This window comes from Enhydra lutris, unplaced genomic scaffold, assembly GCF_002288905.1.
Source record: "Enhydra lutris kenyoni isolate GAN:26980312 unplaced genomic scaffold, ASM228890v2 scaffoldscaffold55, whole genome shotgun sequence".
Taxonomy (NCBI): domain Eukaryota; kingdom Metazoa; phylum Chordata; class Mammalia; order Carnivora; family Mustelidae; genus Enhydra; species Enhydra lutris.
Window position 1 is genome coordinate 13,589,281 of NW_019154139.1, and position 25,509 is coordinate 13,614,789.

The 25,509-nt window shown below is 45.5% G+C and overlaps 1 protein-coding gene across 1 annotated transcript in view; it reads left to right on the forward strand.

Annotated features, from left to right (window-relative positions):
- LOC111157527 (LARGE xylosyl- and glucuronyltransferase 1) overlaps positions 1–25,509 on the forward strand; it is a 566,731-nt gene that overhangs the window by 257,602 nt on the left and 283,620 nt on the right. Inside the window, exon 5 of the mRNA XM_022519012.1 lies at positions 6,422–6,545. Coding sequence (XP_022374720.1) covers positions 6,422–6,545 — 124 coding nt within the window. The remainder of the gene's footprint in view (positions 1–6,421; positions 6,546–25,509) is intronic.

Genomic DNA, 25,509 nt, shown 5'->3' on the forward strand with positions numbered 1-25,509 from the left:
CCCTACACAGGTCACATTCTAGGAGCGGGCAGGAGATAGAACTTCAGATGAATTATAGAGATTTCCAATACTAAGAAGTGCTAAGAAGAACCAAACAGGGCAGCACCATGGGGGAGCCATGGGGAGGGCACTTTGCATGGAGTGGCCATGGAGGGCCTCCCTGAGGAAGTGGCCCTTTATTCCTCAGGAAGGAGAGGAGTTTGGTCACATGCAGGTCTGGAGAAGAGAACGTTGGAGTGCAGGTTGGGTGGAGGAGGGAGGAGGAAGACATGAGTTTGGAGAGGTGGACAAGATGAGATTATCAAAGATCCTGTTAGCTCCATGAAGGAGGCTGGACTTTACCCATCGTACATTGAGCAGGGGATTGTGTGATCATTTTGGAGGGAGTTCAGGGCTCACAGGACAGAGGATCTGTTGGCGGAAGCCAGCTCGGAGACAAGGGGGAGAAGGGGTGAATATATTCATGAGATCTCACCAGAGAGCAGATACACTCATTGTGCTAACATTTATTAAGTCCATATTCCTTGTGGGTCACCGTTCCAAGTGCTTCATACATTTTAACTCAATCTGATTGTAACAACCCCATTTTACAGATTCTGAAACTGAGACTCCAGAACTAACATGCTTGCCCAATGTCGTGTCGTTAGTTCATGACAAACCAAGAGAAGCAGCAGCCAGGCAATTTGGCTTCAGAGACCTGTTTGTACTCACCGGACTAAGCAGCTTCTCAGGGCGTGGGATTAATTAGCTGTGTGGGAGATGGGTGGGGAGGGAGCCCTGGTCGTGCTCCTGTTTCTAGCTTGTGAGGCTGGACGAACGGTGTGCCCTTAACCTTGGCAGGGAATTCGGGAGGACGGACATGTGTTCAGGGTCCCTATTTATTATGCCTGGAGTGGTTTTGGGGGCTGGGCTACACCAGCAGATGACAGACCAATGTCTGTCCCCATGGCGTTTACATTCTTGAGGAGAGATAGGTTACTAACCAACCCCACAAATTCTTAGTCAACCTGGGGTTAGAAGAGTTGTAAGTAGGCCATCTTGATTCTCAGTGGCCCGTGGGCACGAGGCTACGACCATCCCATTGGTGGTTGGATTTCTAGATCAAAACTTGAGGGGAACATTCTGGTTTACACAGAAACTTGAAGCAAAGTAGTCTGGGTGGTATTTTCCGGTGCTTTTGTTGTGGGTCCAAGAGGGGCAGTTGACAGGATCCACATTCTCATGATGGTGCCCAAAGTGGAGGTTAGCAGAGCTGTTTTGGGCATTCTGCCTCACGGCAGTGAGATGAAGCTGCAGTGGGTTGTTGAGACTGTCCATGAAGTGGCAGGGTCTCAGTGGTCCCCTGCGCCGGGGGTCTGGTGTGTCCGCTGATCGAGCGTTTTCCTATTCTTCTGATGAGGCACATGGACTCCTTTGACAAAGCAAACAGCTAGTTTTTCCCTAGAGATGAGCTAAGCATCTTTCTGGATCTCCATTCTGGGGAGATGCTTGAAATAGACCAGAGCATGGGCTTGTAAGGGGAAAGCCTCATACACATGCTGGCAGCATCCTCCTCCATGGGCCTTTTCCTCTTTCCATGCTGGTCCATCTTCTGCTCTGTAGTTAGATGAACATCCCAAATTACAACTTTGATCTCCTTCCTGCTCAGCACCCAAATCTTATCTGGCTCTCTTTTTCTTAGATAATGAAAGTCATGCATCTAAAGAAGTCACTCACTCTGGCCCTGCCTGCTGTTAGGACTTTGACTTTTTCTTTTTATTCTCCTGATCCCTGGCATGCAGTAGGTGTCCAATAAATGTTTCTGTATGATCCACCCAAAGAACACTGCCGTTCTTCTTAGACATGCTGTGTACTTTCCTGCCTCTGTTCCTTCCCTTCTTCCGTCATATCCTGCACTATGCCTTCCTCCATCCTCCCATCTCCTCTCATCCAAGGGTCTAGTTTAATTGCCACGTAGTCTGTGCAGACATCCTAGACTCTGCACTGTCGAGAAGTCACCTCTTGCACCCCTGTAACTTTGTGCATGTCCTTGCAGAGCTGTCCTGTATAGTTGTGCAGGTTGCTCACCATCCAACTCTAGGAGTACCCTTCACTTACTGTCCATATCAGTCTATTTAGATGGCTCTCTGGGAGGTGTGCCATTCCCAAACTTTGCAGTCACGTGAGGTGGCCCAGTGTTAGGGCACACCCGTGTTCCAGTGTTTGTGTAGTTATTTGCATTCTCTCCGTGTTTCTGCCAGATTGATAGCTGCATAGAGAGAGGAGAGTGCCAGCTCCTGCGTCACCTAAACCCCTCTTATGCCTTTCATGTACTTACTGCTTCATAGCTCTTTGTTGCATGTTTCTTCATTCAACTCATTTTTTTTTTTTTTTTTTTTTGTCTTATGGATGGAGGAACTAATTGAAATTACTTCATTTGAAGCGTAATGCAAAGCAGTCGAGAAAATAACAGTTTCCTAAGTTAGCACTGACAATGATTATCCTGGTCTGCTCGGGCTGCTATAACAAAATACCTCAACTGGGGGGCCTCATAGACCACAGAAACCTATTCCTCACAGTCCTGGAGATTGGGAAGTCCGGGATCATGACATCAGCGTGGTCTGATAGTGGGGGGAGAGGGGGTACTGCTTTCTGGTTACAGATTGCCAGCTTCTCTCTGTGTCCTTCTATGATGGAGGGAGGGCAGGAGCTCCCTAGAGCCTCTTTTCTAAGGATACTGATCCCTTTCAGGAGGCTTCCACCCTCACGATCTAATCACCTCCCAAAGGCCCCACTCCCTGATACCATCACCTGAGGGGTTAGGATTTGACCTATGAATTTGAGGGGGGCAGGGCACAGACGTTCAGACCACACCGGTGGTTCCCATACATTAAAATCTTACACACCAGGCACTTCATGTTGTATCACGGAATCCTTACCGTGCAGTACTGTTTACCTCCTGTTAATGTTCCTGATCTGAAGATCAATAAATTGAGGGTTCGGAAGATGAATGAGCTGCTTGTGGTCACTCAGTTAGTAGTTACGCAGCCAGGGCTCCGGCCCAGACGTTCTGAAGCAGCGAACCCCTGCTCTGCCCCACTGAGGCAGAGAACGGTGACGTTAGTGGGGGCCTAGAAGGAGGGGCTTTGGCCTCCTTTTCCTGTTGCCCAAGTGTTTCTTGAGCACCTGTTACATGCCAGGCTCTCTTCTGGGCACCAGGGATGGAGGTGAGAACATGGTTTCTGTCCTCAAAGACCTCACAGTAGAGACAAGGAGCCGCATGTTTGAAAACGTGTCATGCTACAAATGGTAGGCAGGTGTGGGGGCGCCTGGGTAGCTCAGTGTTGGACTCTTGATCTCAGCTCAGGTTGTGAGTTCAAGCCCCACTCTGAGCTCCAGGCTGGGTGTGGAGCCTACTTTAAAAGAGAGAGAGAGAGAAAGAAAGAGAGAAAAGAAAGGCTATTCGTGTTTTTCATAGGAGATGCCAAGTTAGCAGGAAAAAGGGGCCTGGATGAGCTCAAAGAAGGTGTCTGGGAGGAGCTAACTTGAAAAGGGAAGTCTGAAGGACGAACAGGAACCATGCGGACTCTATGCTGGGCGGTGAGTATCCTCTGGAGAGCCCGCACACAGGAAGACGGAGACAGGTGGACAGCGTGATCATGTTGGAACAAATATACGTAGCTTGGTCTATTTGGTCTTGTCACTCTGTGTCTAAAATTATGCATTCCTCCATTGTGGATAGAAATGCAAATTGGCAGTTATAAAGGCTCTCCTTGGTCCGTTCTCGATGCGTTAAGACTCCACTGTGGCTCCTGTGGGGTTGGGGAGGCTTGGTGGTATCAATTCCAGCACCAGAGGCCAGGGACTCTGACCAGCTGCCTTTCACTAACCCTTCAGGTAAGTCACTGGCTGATTAGTACACGACCACTAATCGTCACTCAGGCCAACTGGTAGCTTCTTACAGGGAGGCTTCTAATAGGGCTTCCAAGGAAACTGTGCCCCTTCCCTTGAATAGAGATAGCTTAATGGGGGAATTTGCAGTGTTCAGGCATTGGGTCCCATGGAGAAATTCTGCAGTCCTGACTGTGTCTTCTATTTATTTATCCTGTTTCTCACCCTTGAGCACCTGTCATGTGTATGGCGGGTTAGCCTTGGATGCTGATTGCCCTCAGGTCTAGACTCATCCATTCAGCTCCGCCTGGCTTTGCCACCCTCACCTTAAACTTGGTGCTTCCAATCCCAAACCCCTCATCTTCCTCCATCGTGCTGCTTTTCCTCTCGCCTCCCCTGTCCTAGAGACATCACCACCAACCCAGGAGCTGCAGTGTCCCCTTCTGCTTCTTCTGCTTCATTTCCCCCCTCATCTAAGATCTCTTTTCCTGAAATCCCTCTAGGCTGTTCTTCCTCCAACATGGCCTTAGATCAGATTTTCATTTCACATTCCGCGAGTCTCATCTTCCACATGATGTGTGCGCCTCTGTTCCCCTGATCTGTCCGCTGTCCATCCCTCATCCATCCGTTCAGTCCTTTTATTGAACTCCCACATTCTAGGCACAGAGCTGGATTATGAGGTGATACCCTGGAGCATGACTGGCGGGGTCCTTGACCTACCCGAGCTCACAGTTAAGTGTGGATCTAGACAGGACAACAAGCGATCAAAACTGACGGGTGGGTCCATGGTGCTGCGATGACCCTCTGTTAGGAAGGACCCCTGAGCCAGGCATGGGTAGTCAGGGAAGGACTCTAGGGAAAAATGATGGCAGATCTCAGAACTAAGAGCTGAGTAAGAGATAGATGCCGGCTGCAGAGTATAAAGGGTGGGGGGTGGGGTGGGGCCAGGTCATGATTTGTAATGGCAGCAGTCGTTATCTTACCTTGTTCCCGGCATCTCCCAGCAAGTAGTAGGTGCTCAGTAAGTCCTTACCAGATGAGCAAATGCAAGGTCACTTACAGAGCAAGTTGAAGATACAAAGTCTCAGGTGAAGAGTGGGCGTGGGAAGCCGAAAGAGGGTCTGTGTCTCTAGAACAGGGCTGGGCAGAGACTCAGGAGGCTAAAAGCTAAGAGGTGAGCCACGCTGCTCCCCACGCCTCGCTGATGAAGTCAGGACTGTTTACTTGGGCGTTTGCTTCTTTCTGCACTCTTCTCCTCTCCTCCTCCTCTGCTCTGACCCTAGAGTCCCAGCTAACCACTTCTCCCCACACGCTCCCGGCACGCCCTGGGCTCAGGCTGTAGTCTCCCATTACTCTCCTTGCATTGTGTCCCCTTTCCCTTTGCTTCCTATCAAATTCCTGTATCTTTTAAGACACAGCTTCCCCAGCTCCTCCACGTCCTCCTGACCCAGTCAGAATTAACCCCCTTTTTTTCCTTTACTCCCAAAGAGCATTGTGTTGTGTTGTGATTGTTATCAACATGATGTTGATAACATAAAATTATGTGTTTATATCACACGTGGGTCCTCTGTCCCTCTAACGAGCATGAGCTCCCTAAGGTCATAAGAACCAGGTCATTTGCATCTCTAGATTTCCCAAAGACACTCATTTGTGATATTACAGTTGATGCTATTATTTCTGCTGGCTCGGTAGTATATATCATAGAAGAAGGCGTATCTGCTGTTTATGGTCCTGTGTTCATTTTTGATAGGCATTATATATTAAACTTATCTAATTGACACGGTAGCCTGATAAAGAGATTTTTCTCAACATTTTGCAGAATGAAGCAGCAGCAGTGGGAGGGAGAAATGACATGTCCCAAATCCCCACTAATAAACGCCACAACTGGGATTTGGGTCCATTTCCATTCGATTCCAGAAGCTTTGCCCTGGTATAATGCTGCCTGGTACTTTGGGTGCTTCCCCCAGTAACGGCTGGTTGAGGTGAACGAATAAAAGCTGTAGGAATATTCAAAGTGAGGGCAAGCTGGTGTGCAGTGATGGGGGTTCCCCAGTGATGCCATCTTGGGTGCCTGGGTTTCTTTGGAGAAGAATAAGTAGAAAACAGAACTCAGTACCATGCTGTAGGAGAAGTATCTTGTCTGTTGCATTCAGCTGGTCTGAAGACTTAATTCTCTGTCCATGTGCTCCTGAAACTAATGCCCAAACGTGTAGGTGGTTGAAATAAAGGATTGACCACGTTGTTTCATAGGCTCTGTTGAAGGTTTTTAGAGACACAAATATGCTAGTAACAGGTTCGGTGGTTGGCTTGAATGGAGTGTTACCAACGATTTGACCCTGTCTGAAATCCTCCGGTAGGATGAGATGCCTGCTCTCCTTTTCGGCTCTGGCATCCTGGTTACCAGCAAGCATTGGGTTGGTAATGTGCTTGACGTCCTTTCACAGGTGCTCTTAGAAACTGACCACGTGTTACAAATTGGTAAGAATGTGGGTTTGCAGCTGGAACTCCCTCGCTTGTCCCTCCTGACTCCTCTTCCCCCCACTTCTCACAGGCGGAACCCCCTGCATTTCCACCTCATTGCCGATTCCATCGCGGAGCAGATCCTGGCGACGCTCTTCCAGACCTGGATGGTGCCTGCCGTGCGCGTGGACTTCTACAATGCAGATGAGCTCAAGGTACGGCCAGCGAGGTTGCCTCCCCGAGCTCCTCGAGCTGGACGCTTTTCTTGGCTGTGGTCCTGTAGACTGGAAGTGGCAGCAATCTCAGCTTTCAGCTGGGAATGGCCAGGCTGTTTGCCACCCAGATCTGATGTTACTCTGGAAGGCATCCAAGGGGCCACTTCCTCAGGACAGAATGCATGCTGGTCTGGGCGGTTCTGGCCACCAAGACTTTCTTTAGAGGGGGAGGCCATTGGCCTGGTATGCATCTGACAGAGGTCTGCAGTGGTTCTGCTACCCAGAGAGCTCAGTGCTGAATTCAGAGTCAGAGGGGCCTGGGTTTTAATTTGTTGTATTGTCATTTACTCATCTTAAAGTAGTTAATCTACACCTTTGTTGTATCTTTTTTCTCATCAGTAAATAGGTGATTATAATACCAACCTCATGGGATAATGAGCAGACAGAAGTGAGAGGATAAATGTGAATGTGCTTTCAAAGATTATACTGAGTAAATACTAAACATCGTTTTGGAGTAGAAGGTTTCACCGAATGAGACTCATTTGATCATGCCATTTCCTCACCAAAAATCTATCTGTAGTGCCACATTGCCTGGATCAGGGTTGAGATCACAGTCTCAAGAAGTCCTGCTTCTGGTTCTTGACTCTTCCCGTCTCATCTGGGTCCTTCCTGGAAAGTCATTCTGTTACTGAGCCCTAGGAAACCACCTCTGGTCTCTGTTCACTCTCTCCTCCGTTTGAGGCTTTGCTTATGCTGCTCCTTCTAGCTAACACACCCTTCCACCTACTTGTCATCACTCCTATTCAAGGACTCTGCTGCATTGCACTTCCTCTGAGAACCTCCCTGACCTCTCCAGGAAAGAGGAGATCTTTGTCTACCTACTGCTTTAGTTTAGAACTTTTTTAATGGGAGAGGGGGCAGGGAGCACATCTCACTCTTCTGATTGCTGGTGCACAGTTGGTCCCCTGTAATGCTTATGGATTTAACAAATGGCTGTTGTTAGAGGAACATGTAACTTTGCAGAAATATGTTGATGGTATATCTCCAATCACCTTGGGAAGGACTAAACACCTAGGCATGAGGCTGATTCTAGCAAATTGCTTGTTCCAAATCTCATAAAGCCATTATCTTTTCATTTCAGAGCCGTAACATTTTAAATAGATCACAGAGATGCCGGCTGGAGTTTCTGATTTTCCCATATTTCAGACTCTGAGGTTGATCGAGATGTTCAGAATTTAGCATTTGGGGATTGTCGTGGTAATTTGTGTGCCATTCCAATCTATTCTGAGCTAAAATTGATTAACACTCTTAAAAGGGAAAAACAAAATTTAGCAAATTGCTACACTAATTAAGGTGAAAGCAAGCCTCTCTGTCTCCCAGGGTCTCAGCACCAACACAGTGGGGAAAAGCAATGGGAGGGGGAGGCGCAGCACCCGGCACGTGGGACCCCTCTGCCTCCTTCCTCCCTCTCCTTTTTTGGGCAGTCCTGTGTCCTGCCCCTTGCACGCCTGCAGCCTCTCCTTTTTTAAGAAAACACAGAAGTGGTTCAGCAGAACCCCAAGTTCACTTCCTGGCTTGCCATTGAGGAGCCATCTGATCTGGGCTCTGAGCCTTCACTCCAACATGTGTTCAGTGGGTGACATGGTGACAGCCACCAAGGCAGGGACTAAACTGAGTAACTCCCGTGAAGGCCCAGCAGCATCTGAAAGGCAGCAGGTCTTTGAAAATGCCCCACTCCCCTTGTAGCCAAGGCAACATGGGATTAAAATGCTCTTAGGGCACCTTGGGTGGCTCAGTTGTTGAAGCGTCTGCCTTCAGCTCAGGGGTGATCTCGGGGTCCTGGGATCGAGCCCTGTAATTAGGCTCCCTGCTCAGTTGGGAGCCTGCTTCTCCCTCTACCCCTGCTTGTGTGCATGCATTCTTTCTCTCTCTCTCTCTCTCTCTCTCTAATCAATCAATCAGTCCATCATCAGCCTTTTAAAAAACGCTCTTGAAATCCACGGACAGTGGGAGACTGAAGGAGTAAGGCACCCAGGGCTATAATCTGCTCCAGAGAACCCTGGGTCTTCCCTTGAGGTCTTGCCCGGCACGGTGGGCAAAGGGATGGGTGCTCAGACTCTCGCATGCCCACGTTCATCCAGGAAGACCAGCTGTTCGTTATTTTATGTCCTGGACCTTTACCCATTCAAATAGATTTCATGGCTTAAAAAAAATAAGAAAAAATACAATCAGATGTGTTCTAAAGGATATTGCCTCCAGGGTCCCATCCTCTAATGTGACCTTTGCTACTGACCACCCCCTTCAAGGTCCCGAACACCTGCATCTCATTTCCCTACCAATGAAACACCCGTATCATGCCATCCTGTGTCCCTTGAGACTCGCATCAGAATCCTGTAAGGACAATGAGTAGGAAAGCATTTTGTAAACACGATGTTGCCATACTTGACGGTCACAGCAGTGATGACTGATACAGAATCCAGCTGCGCAAACTCCAAACCACGATCTGCCCAGCTGCCCCAGCCAGAGCCTCTCCTGTTGTATCCCTGCCGTCTTCCTACTGAGCAACACTCCAGAACCGAGACTTCCTCCCCCACGTCTGTGCATCCCACGTCCCAGCTGCCCTCCAGCTCACCCGTCCCCATCCCTCTTTAAGCGTTTGTGACCTCTCCCCAACAGTTTTTGTCCAAATGAGTCTTTTCCGCTCTGCTCATTCATCCCCCAGATGGATTCCCTGTCAGCAGCATGCGTTGGCTTCCCCAAAAGCATGCCCCGCCCTGCCATCCCCCTTTCCCGCACATAAAACCCCTCCGTGGTTTCCCTGCTCCCGTTAGAGACCATGGCCCTGAGTGGCATTTTCTTGCGCTTTCTGGCTCCTGCCTCCCTCGGCTTCATCTTTTGCCTGCGTGTGCCGTTACTCACACACTAGATGTCTCCTCCGCTCTGCCCACCCCCCCCCGCCCCTTCCTCCCCACTGCCAGGGGGCTGCTGGTCTCTTAAACTCTGTTCCCCAGTTGGCCTCCTCTTCCCCATTGCTAGTAATTCCATGTTCTTTTGCTTAAGCCACATTTACTCTGAGAACCCTTCTGTGCATTCGCTGTCTCGTAGGGGATCCTTTGTTGTGTGTTCTCCTAGGATCACGCACCTTTCCTCAGTGACCTCAACGCTGGGTGTGATCTTTCATGCCTTTGTGGAATACGCTGGTACATGTCCTTCCCTCCCCTAGATCATCGGCTCCAGAAGGGCAGAGAGAGGTCTGCTTTTTATCACCGTTGTATCTTTAATGCCTAGTGTGATGCCTGGCCTATGAAAATATTTGCAAAATGATGATCGACGATAAACTCAGAGCTGGTCCCTAAGAGTAATAATAAAGCCATTAGGAAGGGGTTTCTTGATCACTGTCAGGCCTCACCACGTTCCTGAGGCCTGTTGTGCCCTGGGGCACAGGCAAACAGCCAGCTAGCTGTCTACCAGTGACCCTGCAGGGGCATAAATAAGGCAGCTCCATCTGTGCTACCCCGTGGAAAGTCCCAGGAGCAGCCCTGGGACAGGTGAATGTCTTTCCGTGAATGCATCAGAACACCATCCATTCGCTGACGTTAGCAAAGGAGGAAGAACAGGAGAGGAAAGGGCTCGTGCTGGGTTCTGTGGTTGCGTTCAGGAAGCGTGTCCAATGGTACCGTCGGCAGACACACACGAGGGCCTCCCCCCATTGGGCACCGAGAAATCACTTTGTACGGCTGTTGAAAATGGCATTTCTCAGAAACACGCCTGGGGGCCCCCTGTTGTATCTGTTAGTGCTGGAGAATGGGCTGAGAGGGGCGAGGAAGTTTATGAGGGATTGGTGCATGATTAAAAATGAGCCATGGGAAGTCCACAGCGGACTGGTGTGCCTCTCTCGGTAATGACCAATTAGTGTAGATTTGCAAATAGCGATCCTCAGCTAGCTGGTCTCCGCGGCCTGTGAAAGGCTCATTGGTCTTCCTGATGTTTGCAGGGCTCATTCGTTTCTGGCCTCCGAGTCCCCATATCTACAGGCTACCAGGACGGAGAGGGTCTTTGTGTCCCGAACTCTACTGAAGACGTGTAGCTTCTGTCAGCAGGGGGGAGGGGAGCAGGAGCAGGGGGGAGACTTCTTTTCATGGGGAGCTTTGTAGACGGCGGCATGCTGTTCCTCCCCCCCCTGACGACAGCCCTCTGGGATGGGCTGAGAAGTTCTATTACCTCCGTCTCACAGATAATTTATAAATTGAAGCATGGAGTTGAAAAGTATTTGCCTAAGATCAGGCAGCTCAAAATGCAAAGGCTTCTATTTAACTTTTCCCTCTCCCAGCGAAAGGCTGTGAGATACCGGATTGCGTAATTCAGGAGCCCCAGGGAGGTGGAGCTGATCTGGAGGGAAGGAGAGAGGCCCGGGCTGCAGCCACTGTGGGACCAGACGGCCCCTGTTGAGCTGGGCTTGAACTCAGAATTCCTGCTTTCCAGGCTCTGGACCCCATTAAGCTGCAGTATAACGTGGGTTATTTATAGGCACCTTGCTTCCTGGGTTTTATGTGCTGCTTTTCTAGAAAGCTCGCAGCTCTGTGGGGCAGGTGCTACTGTTATCCCCACTCTGTAGATACGGAGCCTGAGGCTTGGGGAGGTTAGTTAATCCCAAGTCATGTATATACCTCGTACATGGCAAAGCCAGAATTAAAACCCAGAACTACCCGACTTCATAATCCAGGCTCTCATATGTTAGATTTCCCTCACTGTGGCCTGCTTTTCCAATTTTTTTTTTCCCTAAAGATTTATTTATTGATTGGAGAGATCATGCGGGCATGAGCAGGGGGAGGGGCGAGGGAGAGAAAGAATCTCCAGCAGGCTCCCCACTGAGCACGGAGCCTGATGCAGGGCTCAGTCCCAGGACCCCAAGATCATGGCCTGAGCCAAAACCGAGGGTCAGACGTCCAACTGACTGAGCCACCCAGGCGCCCCTATGGCCTGCTTTTAGGCTGGGACCGTAATTGAGTCTAGACCAGGGTCCTCTAAACTCTCGGTGATGGTTTTCTTTCTTGGTCGTTTCTGAAGAACAAATGTGTTAAGCATGACCCTTCATTCAAGGCCCACTGGGGGTAGAGCTTCCTGCTGTAGATAAAAGGACGCTGTTCTCAACGCTGCTGAGGTTCGGGACGGCCCATCACGTCCACCCGACGGTTGTCTTCCAAACGAAACAGGCACTCTCTGGACGGTCTGCCTCGAATCAGCGATACCCACCCTGTCCGTTTTCAGACTAGACCCTGCATCCCAGCCAGCTTTTGATGTTGCCCCAGTGGGCCCAGAAAGTCACCCCCGAGCCGTCAGCTGGGGTGAGGCTGATTCCGAGCTTGTAACGGGAGACGGCTGGGGCAGGGGCTGTTTCAGGATTCCCCTGTCCAGCTAGGGTGTCCTAATTTATCTGCTTTTCTCTCAGACCTGATGCTGCTCGTTACCAGCATCAGAAAGGTTATGAAGTGACATTCAGGGCTATGGCTACAGAAAATATTAGTGGCTGACTCTAAAAATTGGCTTCCCACTCCTGCTCCGTTGCCTTTGAGCCGGTCTCTGTGGCGCCGCCCTTCCGCACCCTGCTGTCCTTTGGGAGACATACTTCCATTGTTCCTCTCACGAGGTGGCTGGGTAAAGGTAGCAACCTACCCTGTTTCCCGGGGGGATGTGCTTCCTAAATGGTGGACATTTTCAGTTAGGAGAGACTGATGCAAACAGGAAGTCATAGGGTTTCAGGGTCTGAAAGAAGCCCCATAAAAATACCTTTGGACAGGATGCCTGGATGGCTCAGTTCGTTGGGCGACTGCCTTGGGCTCAGGTCATGATCCCGGAGTCCTGGGATCGAGTCCTGCATCGGGCTCCCAGCTCCATGGGGAGTCTGCTTCTCCCTCTGACCTTCTCCCCTCTCATGCTCTCTCTCATTCTCTCTCTCTCTCAAATAAGTAAATGAAATCTTCAAAATAAAAAATATCTTTGCACAGAGGAGGCTTGAGGGGAGGTTAAGAATTTTCCAAGATCATCTCATAGGTGATCCTTTCCAACACAGTCCTCTTCCCGGAACTGAGCCTGGGTGTTTTGATTGTGGGGCCTGGGCTCTAGTTCAAAGGCCTCACACTTGACAGTTGGTGAATTTCACGTGCAGTCACCAAATGCCCCCAGTGGGGCAGGAGCAGCAGGTTCGTTAGGCGTGGCCTGTAGAGGCAGGAGAGGAGTCCCAAGACATGTCTCACAGAGGACACGATCTGCTCTAAGATGCCTGGCAGAAGAGTGAGGAGCGAGGTGAAGTATGTGTGACCTTTGGAATTGTCTTGCGCGTCTTTACTAATAATACGTAGTAGTGAGAGTAACGCACATTACTCAGTTGTCTTTTTAAAATTGTTACCTCTAGCCCGTCTTTACTGGTGAAGATTAAATACCGGAAATGAGGTGTCATAATGGAAAGCACACAGTGTTGGTATACAGTAGGCACTCACAAATTCTGTGTTTGTTCTTTCTCTTTTTCTAGGTGTAAAAATGGCCATGATTAACCTCTTAAATCTTCGCTCTTATTCCTTCTCTCTTTTTTTGGGTCCCAGGTTATATAGGAAGGCTGACTGGGGTTAAATATTATGTCCAGGTCTGGGAAAGTTACTATTCTCCCGCCCTTTATTGTTTTTCTTGGGCCCTGGATTATGCATGTGGTTTGTGACTCTGAGGGCTGGTTCTCTAAGACCAGCAATGCACCTCTGGCCTTTGCCACAGGCCCTTCTCTCTTGGATAACAAGGGTGAGATCATAGAATGGGCATGGATGAGTGAAATGCATCTGAAAACGTATTTTGAAGGCCGGCCATTGACTTTTAAATATCACGCATGGAAAATGGTAAGCAACCAACAGAAAATTGTAATTTGCGTTAGAAAAGGATCTTTCCTGTGTCAGTTGTACAATTCACTTTATACACGGGGAAGTATTTCTTTGTATAATGGAGTGTCCTAATGAATGGGCCCTGTCTCCTTTTGAGAATCATAGAATCTTAATTAGGAAGGAACTTGGCATTCATTTGGCATAACCTTCCACTTTCTTCTATAATATTCTATATAAATGGTCATTAATCTTCCGCCTTTGAATACTTTCAGAGATAAGAGACCATTACCTCCCAAAGGACCTTGTTCCATATTTAGAAACTCTATTAGAAATATTCGCCTTGTGCTGTACTGAAATCTTTTATCTTTTTTGATTCCCCCATTGGTCCTGAGCATTAATAAAGACCAAGTGCAAGTGTGTATATCATTGTCTATTCACTTATGTGCCTTCCCCACTAGACTGTGAGAGCAGGAGGCAAGACCTATAACTTTAATCTCTATGCCCAGCTCTTAGAATAAGACCCAGTCAGAAGTGGCTCCTGGAAATGCATGGGTTCTATGCCTTGGGGCTGCAGGGTGAGTCAACCCCGTGTTTGCAGACTAGCAGATCTACTAAGCCCTCCGCCCCTCTCTGGTCCTTCAACCGTATCCCAAACGGCAGGGCTTGGAATCTAGCTGACACTTAAATATATCTTGTGACGTTTCTGTGTAGTACATGGTTTCCATGTTGTTGCCTTCCTTGACTGTGCTCACATCTGTCTGTCTCCTCTGCCTACTATTCTCTGTGGGCTCCGGAATACAACAGGTGTGTCGGATCTCTGTACCTGATGTGCCCCCTCAGGAGCTATAATGGGCCTGGGCTCAGACGCTTACACACATTTAAGGCAAGGAAGTGTCCCCTGATCCACCCACCTTTTCCCCATCCTGAACGTTGATCCCTTCCATTTTTATGGCCGTGGGCTCTTAGTTTGTATTTCATTCCCCTTGATAAAGAAGGAAGTGCTTTCGTGTACCTCATTTGACTGTGTCCTCAAGAATCCCATGCTGTCTAAACGGCACCTGTTTTCTTATATGAATAAGGCATTACCAAAGGATGGGGCAGAAGGCTGCTAATCAGAAGGAGAACTGATTCCAGAGTCTACTTCTTTTAGCTTTTAATGCAGTGCTCTTCCCTTGGACCCAAAACCATACCTATCCACGACGTGAGTTAAAAACCAACATCAGTGATTCAAAAATGTGGTTACAGGGATGGATTTTGAAATCTAAGCTGGACCAAAATAAAAAAAAAAAGAAAAGACCCGGAGGTATTTGATAGCAGAGTGAACTGGGAATTAGAAGGTTAGGATATTTTCCCAGTGAGAATAAGAGACTTCATCCACATGTTTTGAAAGGATAATAAAAGGCTGGGTTTGGGGAGTGAAGTGTTAGAGCTCTAGTGTTTTAGATGAGGTACATTTTTTGACATGTGTTACCCTGGAATGGAGTGGCTGAAGTGGTGGGATGAAAATTTAATGAAAATTTGGAGCTCCTGGCACTTGAAGGCGAGCATGTTGGGTGGTTCATCCACAGAATGGTGAAACCCAAGAAGAATTTTCAAGAGGCCAGGAGAATTCTCCGTGTACAGATCAAAAGGCGCCTCTACAATCCAGGCTACATGGGCAATAAGTTGCCTACATCAGGGGATACCCTAGAAACATACTTGAGTTATGAGGATTAAACAAAAAAATCCCTCCTTTAAGAATAATAATAACTCTCATTAATAAGAATTGATTATCTGCCAACATAATAGCTTTACATGCATAATATTATTTTATCCCCACAGTAAGCCTTGAGGTTAATATAATTATTCTCACCCATTTCCACGTAAGGAAATGGAATCTCAGGAAAGTGACTTGTTGAAATTAGTCAGCTTTGTGCACCAGAATATGACTGTAAGTCGTCCCACTCTTCAGCAGCAGTGTCTGCTAGAAATGCAGTGACGAATCACAGGTATAATTTTGAGTTTCCCACTGGTCACATTTCCAAAGGCACAATGAAACAAGTGGAGGGAATTTTAATAATAGCGTTTTATTTAAACCTATATATCCAAACTTTTATCATTTCAACAGGATCAGTGTTTTAAAAATTACTGAGGAGATATTTTATGGACTTCTCTTCATACTGCCTTCAGTAACAGTAAGTGTGTGTGTGTGTGTGTGTGTGTGTGTGTGTGTATTAGATTTTATTTATTTATTTGACAGAGAGGGATCACAAGTAGGCAGAGAGGCAGGCGGTGGGGGGGTGGGCCGGAAAGCAAGCTCCCTGCTGAGCAGAGAGCCTGATGCAGGGCTCGATGCCAGGACCCTGAGATCATGACCTGAGCCAAAGGCAGAGGCTTAACCCACTGAGCCACCCAGGCGCCCCAGTCAGTGTATATTTCAGGCACTTCTGCTTAGACGGGCTGCATGTCAAGGGCTCCGTGGCCACATGGGGCTGGTCGGTGGTGATGGAGGAGCAGTGGAGACTAATTTCGGAAGCTCCACCCTGATGCAAGGCCAGAGGGTAAAGAGACACCCGTCTTTGAAGAATGAAAATTCTGCCTGAGCCTTTTTGCTGTAATAATGGATGTTCTTAGAAAATGTCTACAGCCCTTTTGAGCGGAGACCTCAGAACACTAGCCATGTTTTCTCGTGTGTAAAGAGAAGAGAAGATGACATTGCACGCAAGAGCTCACAAAATACACACCAGTGTAGACTTGAAGAAAGTATCAGTAATTTGCCAGTCAACCGAAGAAAGTAATCAACATGAATATTCAAGAACGGTGCAAAGGTCTTGTTCTAAAGGGGCAGGTGGTATGTCTTGAGAGAAGTGACACATGGAGTGATGTGTAAATAATTGTTCTAAGTCAGTTCCAAAGATGAATGCAGATGCCAAAAGTAGTTCTTTTTTTGTTTTTTTTTTTGTAAAGATTTTATTTATTTATTTGACAGAGCTCACAAGTAGGCAGAGAGGCAGGCAGACAGAGAGAGGAGGAAGCAGGCTCCCCGCTGAGCAGAGAGCCTGATGCGGGCCTCAATCCCAGGACCCTGAGATCATGACCTGAGCCAAAGGCAGAGGTTTAACCCACTGAGCCACCCAGGTGCCCCCAAATGGTTTTTTTGTTGTTGTTGCCGCTTCTCCCCATTTTGCCCACCCTGCACCTCCCACCCCTGGCAACCATCAAGCCCTTCTCTGTATCTGTGAGCTTGGCGGGGCAGCGGGGGTGAGGGGTTGTTTCTTCATTTTGTTTTTGTTTTCTGTTTCTTTTTTTTTTTCCCCAAGAGTCCCATGTAAGTGAGAGTATATATATTTCTTTTTCTCGGTCTTATTTCACTTACCATAATGCCCTCAAGGGCCATCCATATTATCCCAGATGGTCAGACCTCCTTATTTTTTATCAACTTTTTTCATTCGCCATCGGTGAACACTTAGGTTGCCTCCATCTCTTGGCTGTTGGAAAAGATGTTGCACTTACTGAATATCGGAGTGCCGATCAGTCATTTAAAACTGGTTGGGAAGTGTGTGTTGCATTTAAAGGTGCTAAGTTTCTTGTGTTTTATAGAACTCAGGTGGAATTCTGTATCTCTTCACTCTGATCATCGGGGGAAAGAAAAAGTAGGATGTTTCTGTAAAACTCAAAGGTGACCATGGGTAAAGTTATAAACAGAATTAAAACTGAGTTATTGGAGATTAATATTGCAAATGAAACAATGTCAGTATGAAGTAGGTAGGGAGCAAAAACAAAATGAGAGAGAAAAACAATAATGATGCTGGAACATTAGATATGCATATGGGGGGAAATGACCCTTGACCCTCTTTGCACCATATGCAAAAATTAACTTAAAATGAATCTTACATCTAAACGTCAGAATTGAAATAGTAGAACTGGTAGAAAAAAACAGAGGAGAAAATCTTAGTGACCGTAGGTTAGGCAAAGATTTCTCAAGTGGGGTATGAAAAGCACAAACTAAAAGAGAAAAACATTTTAATAAATTGGACTTCATCTAAACTGATAGTTTTTCTTGTTCTGAGACATCAATAAGAAGAGGACAACCCGCAGACTCAGAGTATTTTCCAAAGCATATGGCTGACAAAAGATCTCTATCTGGAATATGCAGAGAACTCTTAGAACAGTAACAAGAAGACAAATGACTCATTTTAAAAATGGGCAACAGATTTTAAGAGACACATCAGTAAAGAAGACAAAGATAGCCAGTGAACCCCTGCAAAAGGGCCCAGCATCATTAGTCATCGGGGCAATGCAAATTACGGTCATCAGGAGTTTCTCCTTCACACCCACTACAGTGGCCAAGATTTTAAAAGGCTGACCACCCAGGGCTTTGGTGAGAATATGGGACAACCAGCCCTGTTGGACATTAGTAGACATGTCAAGGTTACATCCATTTTGTAAAACAGTTTGTCAGTTTCTGAAGAAGTTAAACAGACTCACGTTACGGCCCATCAGTACCACTCCTGGGTACTCACGCAAGAGAGAGAACAACGCACACACAGAAATTGGTATGTGAATATTCATGGCGGCTTTACTCTCAGAATGCAAATGGCCATCAACCAGAGAAAACTGTTCTTGTATATCCATTTAATGGAATGCTGATACTCAGCAGTGAATATGACATATACAACAGTGTCAGTGAATCTCAAAAGTAATATACTACATGAAAAAAGCCAGACACAAAAGAGTGCATATTATGTATGACTACACTTACAGAATTCTTTTTTTTTTTTTTAAGATTTTATTTATTTATTTGACAGACAGAGATCACAAGTAGGCAGAGAGTCAGGCAGAGAGAGAGGGAAGCAGGCTTCCTGCTGAGCAGAGAGCCCGATGTGGGACTCGATCCCAGGACCCTGAAATCATGACCCGAGCCGAAGGCAGCGGCTTAACCCACTGAGCCACCCAGGCGCCCCCACTTACAGAATTCTTGAAAGCAAGACAGAAGGTACTAAGAGCCAAAGAGTGGGGCGGATGGGATCCACCTGCAAAGGGGTGTGAGGGAAGTGGGGGAGCAGGGGGATGGAATTGTAGCATAAAGTGATTGCATGGTGGTTGCAGACTGTATACAGTTGTTGCATTGTTCATTTAAAAGGGCTGATTACGGGGGCACCTGGGTGGCTCAGTGGGTTAAAGCCTCTGCCTTCGGCTCGGGTCATGATCCCAGGGTCCTGGGATTGAGCCCCACATTGGGCTTCCTGCTCACCAGGAGTCTGCTTTTCCCTCTCCTCCCTGCATGTGCTCTCTCTCACTATCTCTTTCACTATCTATCTCTCAAATAAATAAATAAAATCTAAAAAAATAAAATTTTAAAGAGGGGGTGATTGTAATGCATATAATTTTTTCTCAAAGCTGAAAAAATAATACATAAAAATACTATTCCAGAAGCAAAACCAACCTCACTTATTATATAACAAATAATATATTTATATATAAATATATGTATAATATACTTATTATATAACAAAATATACCACTTATTTTAACAAATACACATGATCTAAATTTCTGTTACTGGAGAAAAACCCCAATGCTTGATTAAGTAGCAGTATCTTAACAGTATGCTTAAAATTTTCAAGAAATAGACCTAGAATAAATTATAAACTTAAAAAATAAATGTGTGTATAGGATGTCTCAGACATATGAAGAAAAAGAAGGTACAGATGTTAATTTCAACTATCTCAAATATAAAGCATATTTAATTAAAATTAGTAATTTCAAATTGACAAGTGCAATATCTGTAAGAGGAAATAGCCAGCTGTTTTCTACGTAGAAAGCTTTCAAATATATAACGCAAAACCCGATAGAAATATAGGATATATTAGTAGAGTTTCAGCCACTAAAAAGGCAAATCATATTGTTAATGACAAAGACAGTTTAAGAATATAATCATTATGAGTAGATCTCAAAGCTCATATCCATAAAGTGGAATAAAATTGGATTTTCATGTGTTTATGAAAAAACTATATAAATTGAGTGCACAAGAAAACATCATTAAATTCCAAACCATAAAAATTACACAGGCCCCATTCTTGGCTGCAATGAAGTAATACTACATCAGAAACAAACTTTTTAATGGTCGGTTCAATGTACCTGGAAATTAGGGGAAGGTGAGGAATTTTTCTAAATGCTTATTTAATCCAAAAGGAAGTATAACTAAAAATTATAGCCTATTTTGAAAACCACAAAAGAGGAATATTTCACAGTAAAGCTTATGGAATGTGCTCAGAGCTGTCATTGGAGATGTTTTAATAGCCTTCAGTGCCTTCATTATTCAAACACAAAAATGATGATAAGTGTACCTCACATTCCATTTGATAATTTAAACAAGAATAATGATGTGGACCTAAGGAAAGCAGAAGGAAAATAAAGTTAATAGCAGAAGGCTGTGAAATAAGAAAAATTAAAAAAAAAAAAACTAGAATTAAATTTTTGGAAGCCGGTTGTATGTATGAGAAAATGGCAGTCCTCTGGCCAATTTAGGAGTGAGCAATGGAGAAGATACTGTGACGCTGAACACTAAATAAGATGGTAGACAACAAACATGGAAAATGTAGTAAAATAACAGTAAAAGCCAGCATTTATGTGGTACCTCAGTACTAGGTACAGCACTAAGTATTTAATGTGGGTTCTCTCATCACAGCTGCTCTTTGAAGTTACTGCTGTGATGATCCCATGTTGCAGATGAGGAATCTGAAACTGGAGGCCATATGACCAAGACTTCTTGGCCAGAAGGGGCTGGAAACAGGATCAGGGCCCTTCAGCCTGGTAGTTGGTCTGGGTTTGGATCCTAGAACATAACACTCTGTAAAATGCCATCCCTCACATAGATGTATTTCAATCATGTATGTATAATAAACATTTTAGTATGTACTATGTATCTTAGGTATATATAATATGCAAATATATGTTTATAATATGCCTATGTTGTATATAATATATAACTACATAATATCCCATATACATATATATACGTACATTGCACATATACATATCTATTATGTACAATGTTGCATATAATATATACACATTTTAATTAATCAGATTGAAATATATTTCATTTCTGTTAGTATTTTTTTTCCATTTCTCTTTGCCGTATACAAATTTTACTTGCCCTTGGATGAAAATCCATGCATGTTAATATATATGCATATATGTCAACATAAATTACATACATATGTACACATGTGTATTATATACAGCATTGTATACTGTGTTCTAGCGTATCTAGTTCACCATGTTGCCCAAGATAGAGGTCTTCCCTCCTCCCTTCCGGATCTCTTGTTTAGAGCTCAGCCTAAATCTCAAGGAAGCTGTTCTTGGCCCCCCATTCTATTAAAGTTTGGGTTCCCCTCCTCAGGATTGTCATGCCACTTTGTTTCCTTTTTCATAACACCTGTGATTGTGTAGTTATTTGTTAAACACTTCTCTTATATACTTACTTATTCAGGACCTTTAATGGACCCAAATATTGCTCATAAGCCCGACTCAGGACCTTTAATGGACCCAAATATTGCTCATAAGCCCGACTCTGCCACAGTGTCAGGTCCACAGGGATGGACCCACTCTGTTCTTAACCACCCTATCTATCCCCCCACCGTTAGCATAGTGCTTGCACCTAATTGACTCTAAGTAAATGTTTGAATGAAAGAGTCTTAATAAGAATGCCGAGGCTTTCCTCCACTCAGCAGGGAAGAGTCCCAGGAGCAGTTACTTCTATCAGCTGTGAATATGAGAGGAAAGAGTGATATCTTATGTTCTGGGTAATTATCAACCTTTGCTCAAGGAAGAATTTCCAACCCCTGGAGAAAGAATGGATTATGCAGCAGAAGGCATTATTGTGAAGATTGAGCATTTGGGAAAAGATCAAATAGGATATCGCCAGATATAAAAATAAATTGTGGGTAGTTTAAAAAGAGAAACATTCAGACTAGGGGGAAAAAAATCCAAGGGTGAGGAAAATTTGTATATGGCAAAGAGAAATGGAAAAAAAAAATAGTCAAAGGAAAACTCTAGTGATTTGATTAATTGAAACTAATTGGGGGAAAAAGGGGACATTTTCTGAATGTCAGCAACTGAAACAAAATTAAATGACAAGTGATAAATGGGAAAAATGATACCTGGAATAGACATAAGGAGGACACAAAGATCTAACAAATCAATAGGAAAAGTAGACCAATGGAAAAATGGGTGAGGTTCAGGATAAAGGAATTCACAAAATTAGAAAAACAGAGGATTAAAAAAAAGTGTATGTAGTAATATAACAGCATTGCTATGTATTCAAAAAAATAGGAAAATAAGATTTTTTTTTTTTAAGATTTTATTTATTTGTTAGAGAGAGAGCATGAGCACAGGCAGACAGAGTGGTAGGCAGAGGCAGAGGGAGAAGCAGGCTCCCCGCTGAGCAAGGAGCCCGATGTGGGACTCGATCCCAGGACGCTGGGATCATGACCCGAGCCAAAGGCAGCCGCTTAACCAACTGAGCCACCCAGGCGTCCCGGAAAATAAGATTTTTATATCTAGATGGCAAAGGCTTTAAAAAAAATATGTTACCCAGTATTGGCAGGTATCCACTGGGACCGACCCTTGTGAAAATGCCTGTTATTAAATGAACGTCAGAATGCTTTTCTTATTAATGGTGTGGCAGCACGTCTCAAGATTCTTCAAAAATATATGCAAGTTACAGGATGCAGACTTTCTTTGCCCCGAGGAAACAGAGGTAGAGTCAAAGGATTTCAAGATGGTATTGTCTGTTTACAAACATTACAAAAGTTAGACACAACTTAAATCACGATAGTGGCAAAAGGATGGAGATACTGTGGTACATTTTCACAATGGGGTATTTGAAGCTTTCAAAATCTCTTTTTTTGATGAGCTTTTTAGTGGTTTAATAACAAAGTTGAGGGGTGTGTGGTGGCTTAGTGAGTTAAGCCTCTGCCTTCGGCTCAGGTCATGATCTCGGGGTCCTGGGATCAAGCCCCACAACTGGCTCTCCGCTCAGCAGGGAGCCTGCTTCCCCCTGTCTCTCTGCCTGCCTCTCTTGTCTACTTGTGATCATCTCTCTCTGTCAAATAAATAAAATCTTAAAAAAAATAACAAAGTTGAATATTGCTTGAATCAATGAAGAGGGAAAAAACTTGTGATGTAGTATTAAGTTCAAAGAAAGACACAAAGCTCCTCCCCCACCCCATGTTTAAAGTCATCCAAACAGTTACATAATTTCTGAAAAAAGGAAACACATAGGGCAATATTTATTAGCTTTCTTCTGTGTATAGGGGTTCCAGTTCTTTTTGTTGTTGCTGTATTGTACAAAATTTGTGTAGTTAGTCCAGTTTGTTTTTAAGATTTTATTTATTTATATGACAGACAGAGATTACAAGTAGACAGGCAGGCAGAGAGAGAGGAAGGGAAGCAGGCTCCCCGCTGAGCAGAGAGCCCGACGCGGGGCTCAATTCCAGGACCCCGGGATCATGACCCGAGCTAAAGGCAGAGGCTTTAACCCACTGAGCCACCCAGGGGCCCCTAGCCCAGTTTTAAAAAATATATATGTTTTTCCTTCTGGAAGAAGGGAGGAAGAGAAGGAGAAAAACAAAGAGAAAATCGTGACGTCACACGGGTAACCGGAAGAGAACCCCTGTTCTCCCTGTGTGGTGGGCAGCATGGCATGTTCAGAGGTAGGGGAGGGCACGCACACTGTGGGGTTCGGTTCATCTGCCTGTGAATTGTGGCAGTCACGGTGCTACCATTTCTGTAAGAGGGTCTCACACATGAGAATGTGGTTGGGAGAACACCTGGGAACTTCTTGAGGTTTTGTGTATTCGTAAATCCACTTTTTTTGTTGTTGTTGTTTTTTGCTTGAATAGCATCGTTTGAGATGTCCTTGTGGGATGGGTCAAGGAATACAGTGGAGAAACAGGTCGCTGAGGACTGCTGCTTGCATAATTTATGTGGTCAGAATAGACCTGGTTCATCTAGTCTAGGCTCACTGTTTCATTCTCCCAAAGAGAAGGTGCAGAATTCTTGTGGATCCTGGTCTCTAATATGATGACCTAATAACTAGATTGCTTTTGGGTACAATTAAAAAAAGAAAGAAAAAGGAAGAAAGGAAGAACTTTCCCTTTAAGTAAATATGGCTTAAACAACCTACTCGTTTTTCTTACAAATGATTGGCAGTTCCATGAGACACAGTAGTTTTCTTGGGGCTTTTCTTGGGCTCCTCATGGTCCAGTGATCATAGCAAACCCAGCAATCCTCTCCTCGCAGGACATTGGGAAGGAAAATGAAAGCCTTAGTCATCTTCTGTCTCTCTGTCTTGGGGAGGGAATATTCTCCCCACAGTCTGCCAGCAGACTTCCCCTCAGGTGCATTGGTCTAGATGACCATGTGTTCACATCCTGCCTGCAGGGGAGACTGGGAAAGTGAGGCTTTCTATGGTCTGCATGTTTGCAGCCTTTACAACAGTGAGCCAGAAGCGCCACTCTGAGTAGACAACGGGTAGAGTCTCTCACACTTCCCTTAGTAGGTTTGCTGTGGGAAGAAGATAAGTATTTAGGAAGGGGAGAAAACCTATGTATGTGTGTATGTATGTACGTGTGTGTGTGTGTGTGTGTGTGTGTGCAGTGTTCTTTCCTAACTTGCTTTTTTTATTCTGTGACTTCAGAGTTAACTCATTTGGAGTTTGGTTTGGGTAACTTTGTTGGGATTTCCCAAGGCACTTAGTCTGTCCCTGGTGAAGTTCCCAGCCCCTCCAAGATGAAGGTAGATGGACTGCCTGTGGTTTCCATGTTCTCAGTGGCCCAGGGAAACTGGCTGGCTTGGGAAACCTGATGCTAACTCTAATTAATACGTGGCTGACTTCTCAATTAAGAAGAAGTAACTCAGGTCTATACCTTGGTGCAAGCCAGTCAGTAGATAAGGATTTGCCCAATGCACGGGATTGCAGCAGAGTTCAGATAGAAAAGCTAATGTCTTCTGCAGGAATTTAGTGCCCATGAATGAAATCTGGAGGGGAACAGTACCGATCCGTGACCAGCTGGGTAGTCAGACCCAGCTTTCTGGGAGACACGGGGCTTGGAGCTGGACCTTGAGGCGAGTGTGATTTCCAGAAATGAAGGGGAAGGAGAGGGGGCGTGCCCATGCTGGGTACATTATTATCCTGAACAAGGAGGGTTTGAGGAAGAGGGTGGAGAGAAGGCGGAAGAGCTTTTTATCTGGCTCTGTGAATTAATGATGGGCTTTCACTGCCCAAGGAAGCGAATACCTTTCCCAGAGCAGGAATCCTTTGTCTGCTTATTATCTGCTGAGCTTAGCTATAAAACTTAATACCCTCATCATTGTACTTTTTCTGTCCGGAAAGAGAGAAATGCATTTCTTTTATCTGCCTGGCCTTCTGTTTTTCCACTTACGAAGGCCAGACCTTTTGATGGTGGAAGAAACTAGTAAACCAGTTTACTAAGACTATTCTCCAGGACACCTCACGATGCCCATGGGGGGCGGGGGGATTACTTTTCTGTTCTACTCTTCAGTATCCATAGGCCAGTATGTCCACATTTGAATGAAAAGCAAACAAAATGGATGTCTACTATATGTGAAGTATGTTAGAAAGCCCTAGGGGGAGCTTCAGAGGTAGAACAGTGACTCTGCCACAAGGAATGCTCAGGTAGGAGAGATACACGGTATGAGTGAGTGACACACGGCGTGCTCGAGGCAGAGAGAGAAACATCCTTAGAAGTGGGTGAGTGTGGACCTAACTGGCCTTATATTTGGAAAATTGGACTTTGACTTCGCAGTGTGCAGAATCCATTTAAAAATCAATGTCCCCAGTCTGTTCGGTGGGTTTGAGGGCAAAGGGGGACCTAGAGGGGATGAGCATGGTCAAGTTCCTTCCTGAGGTTCTGTTTCTCTTATTTATTAGATCACTTGCAATAGAACGCCGACTCCAGGTGTTAAACTTATTCATTGCTAAAATGAATAAGTCCAAGGCCCCGATCTTAAGATTCTCGGGATCAGTGACCTGGTAACAGTGTGGGTCCTAGGAGCAGGATGTCATGGTGGTTGAGTGAAAGATAAAG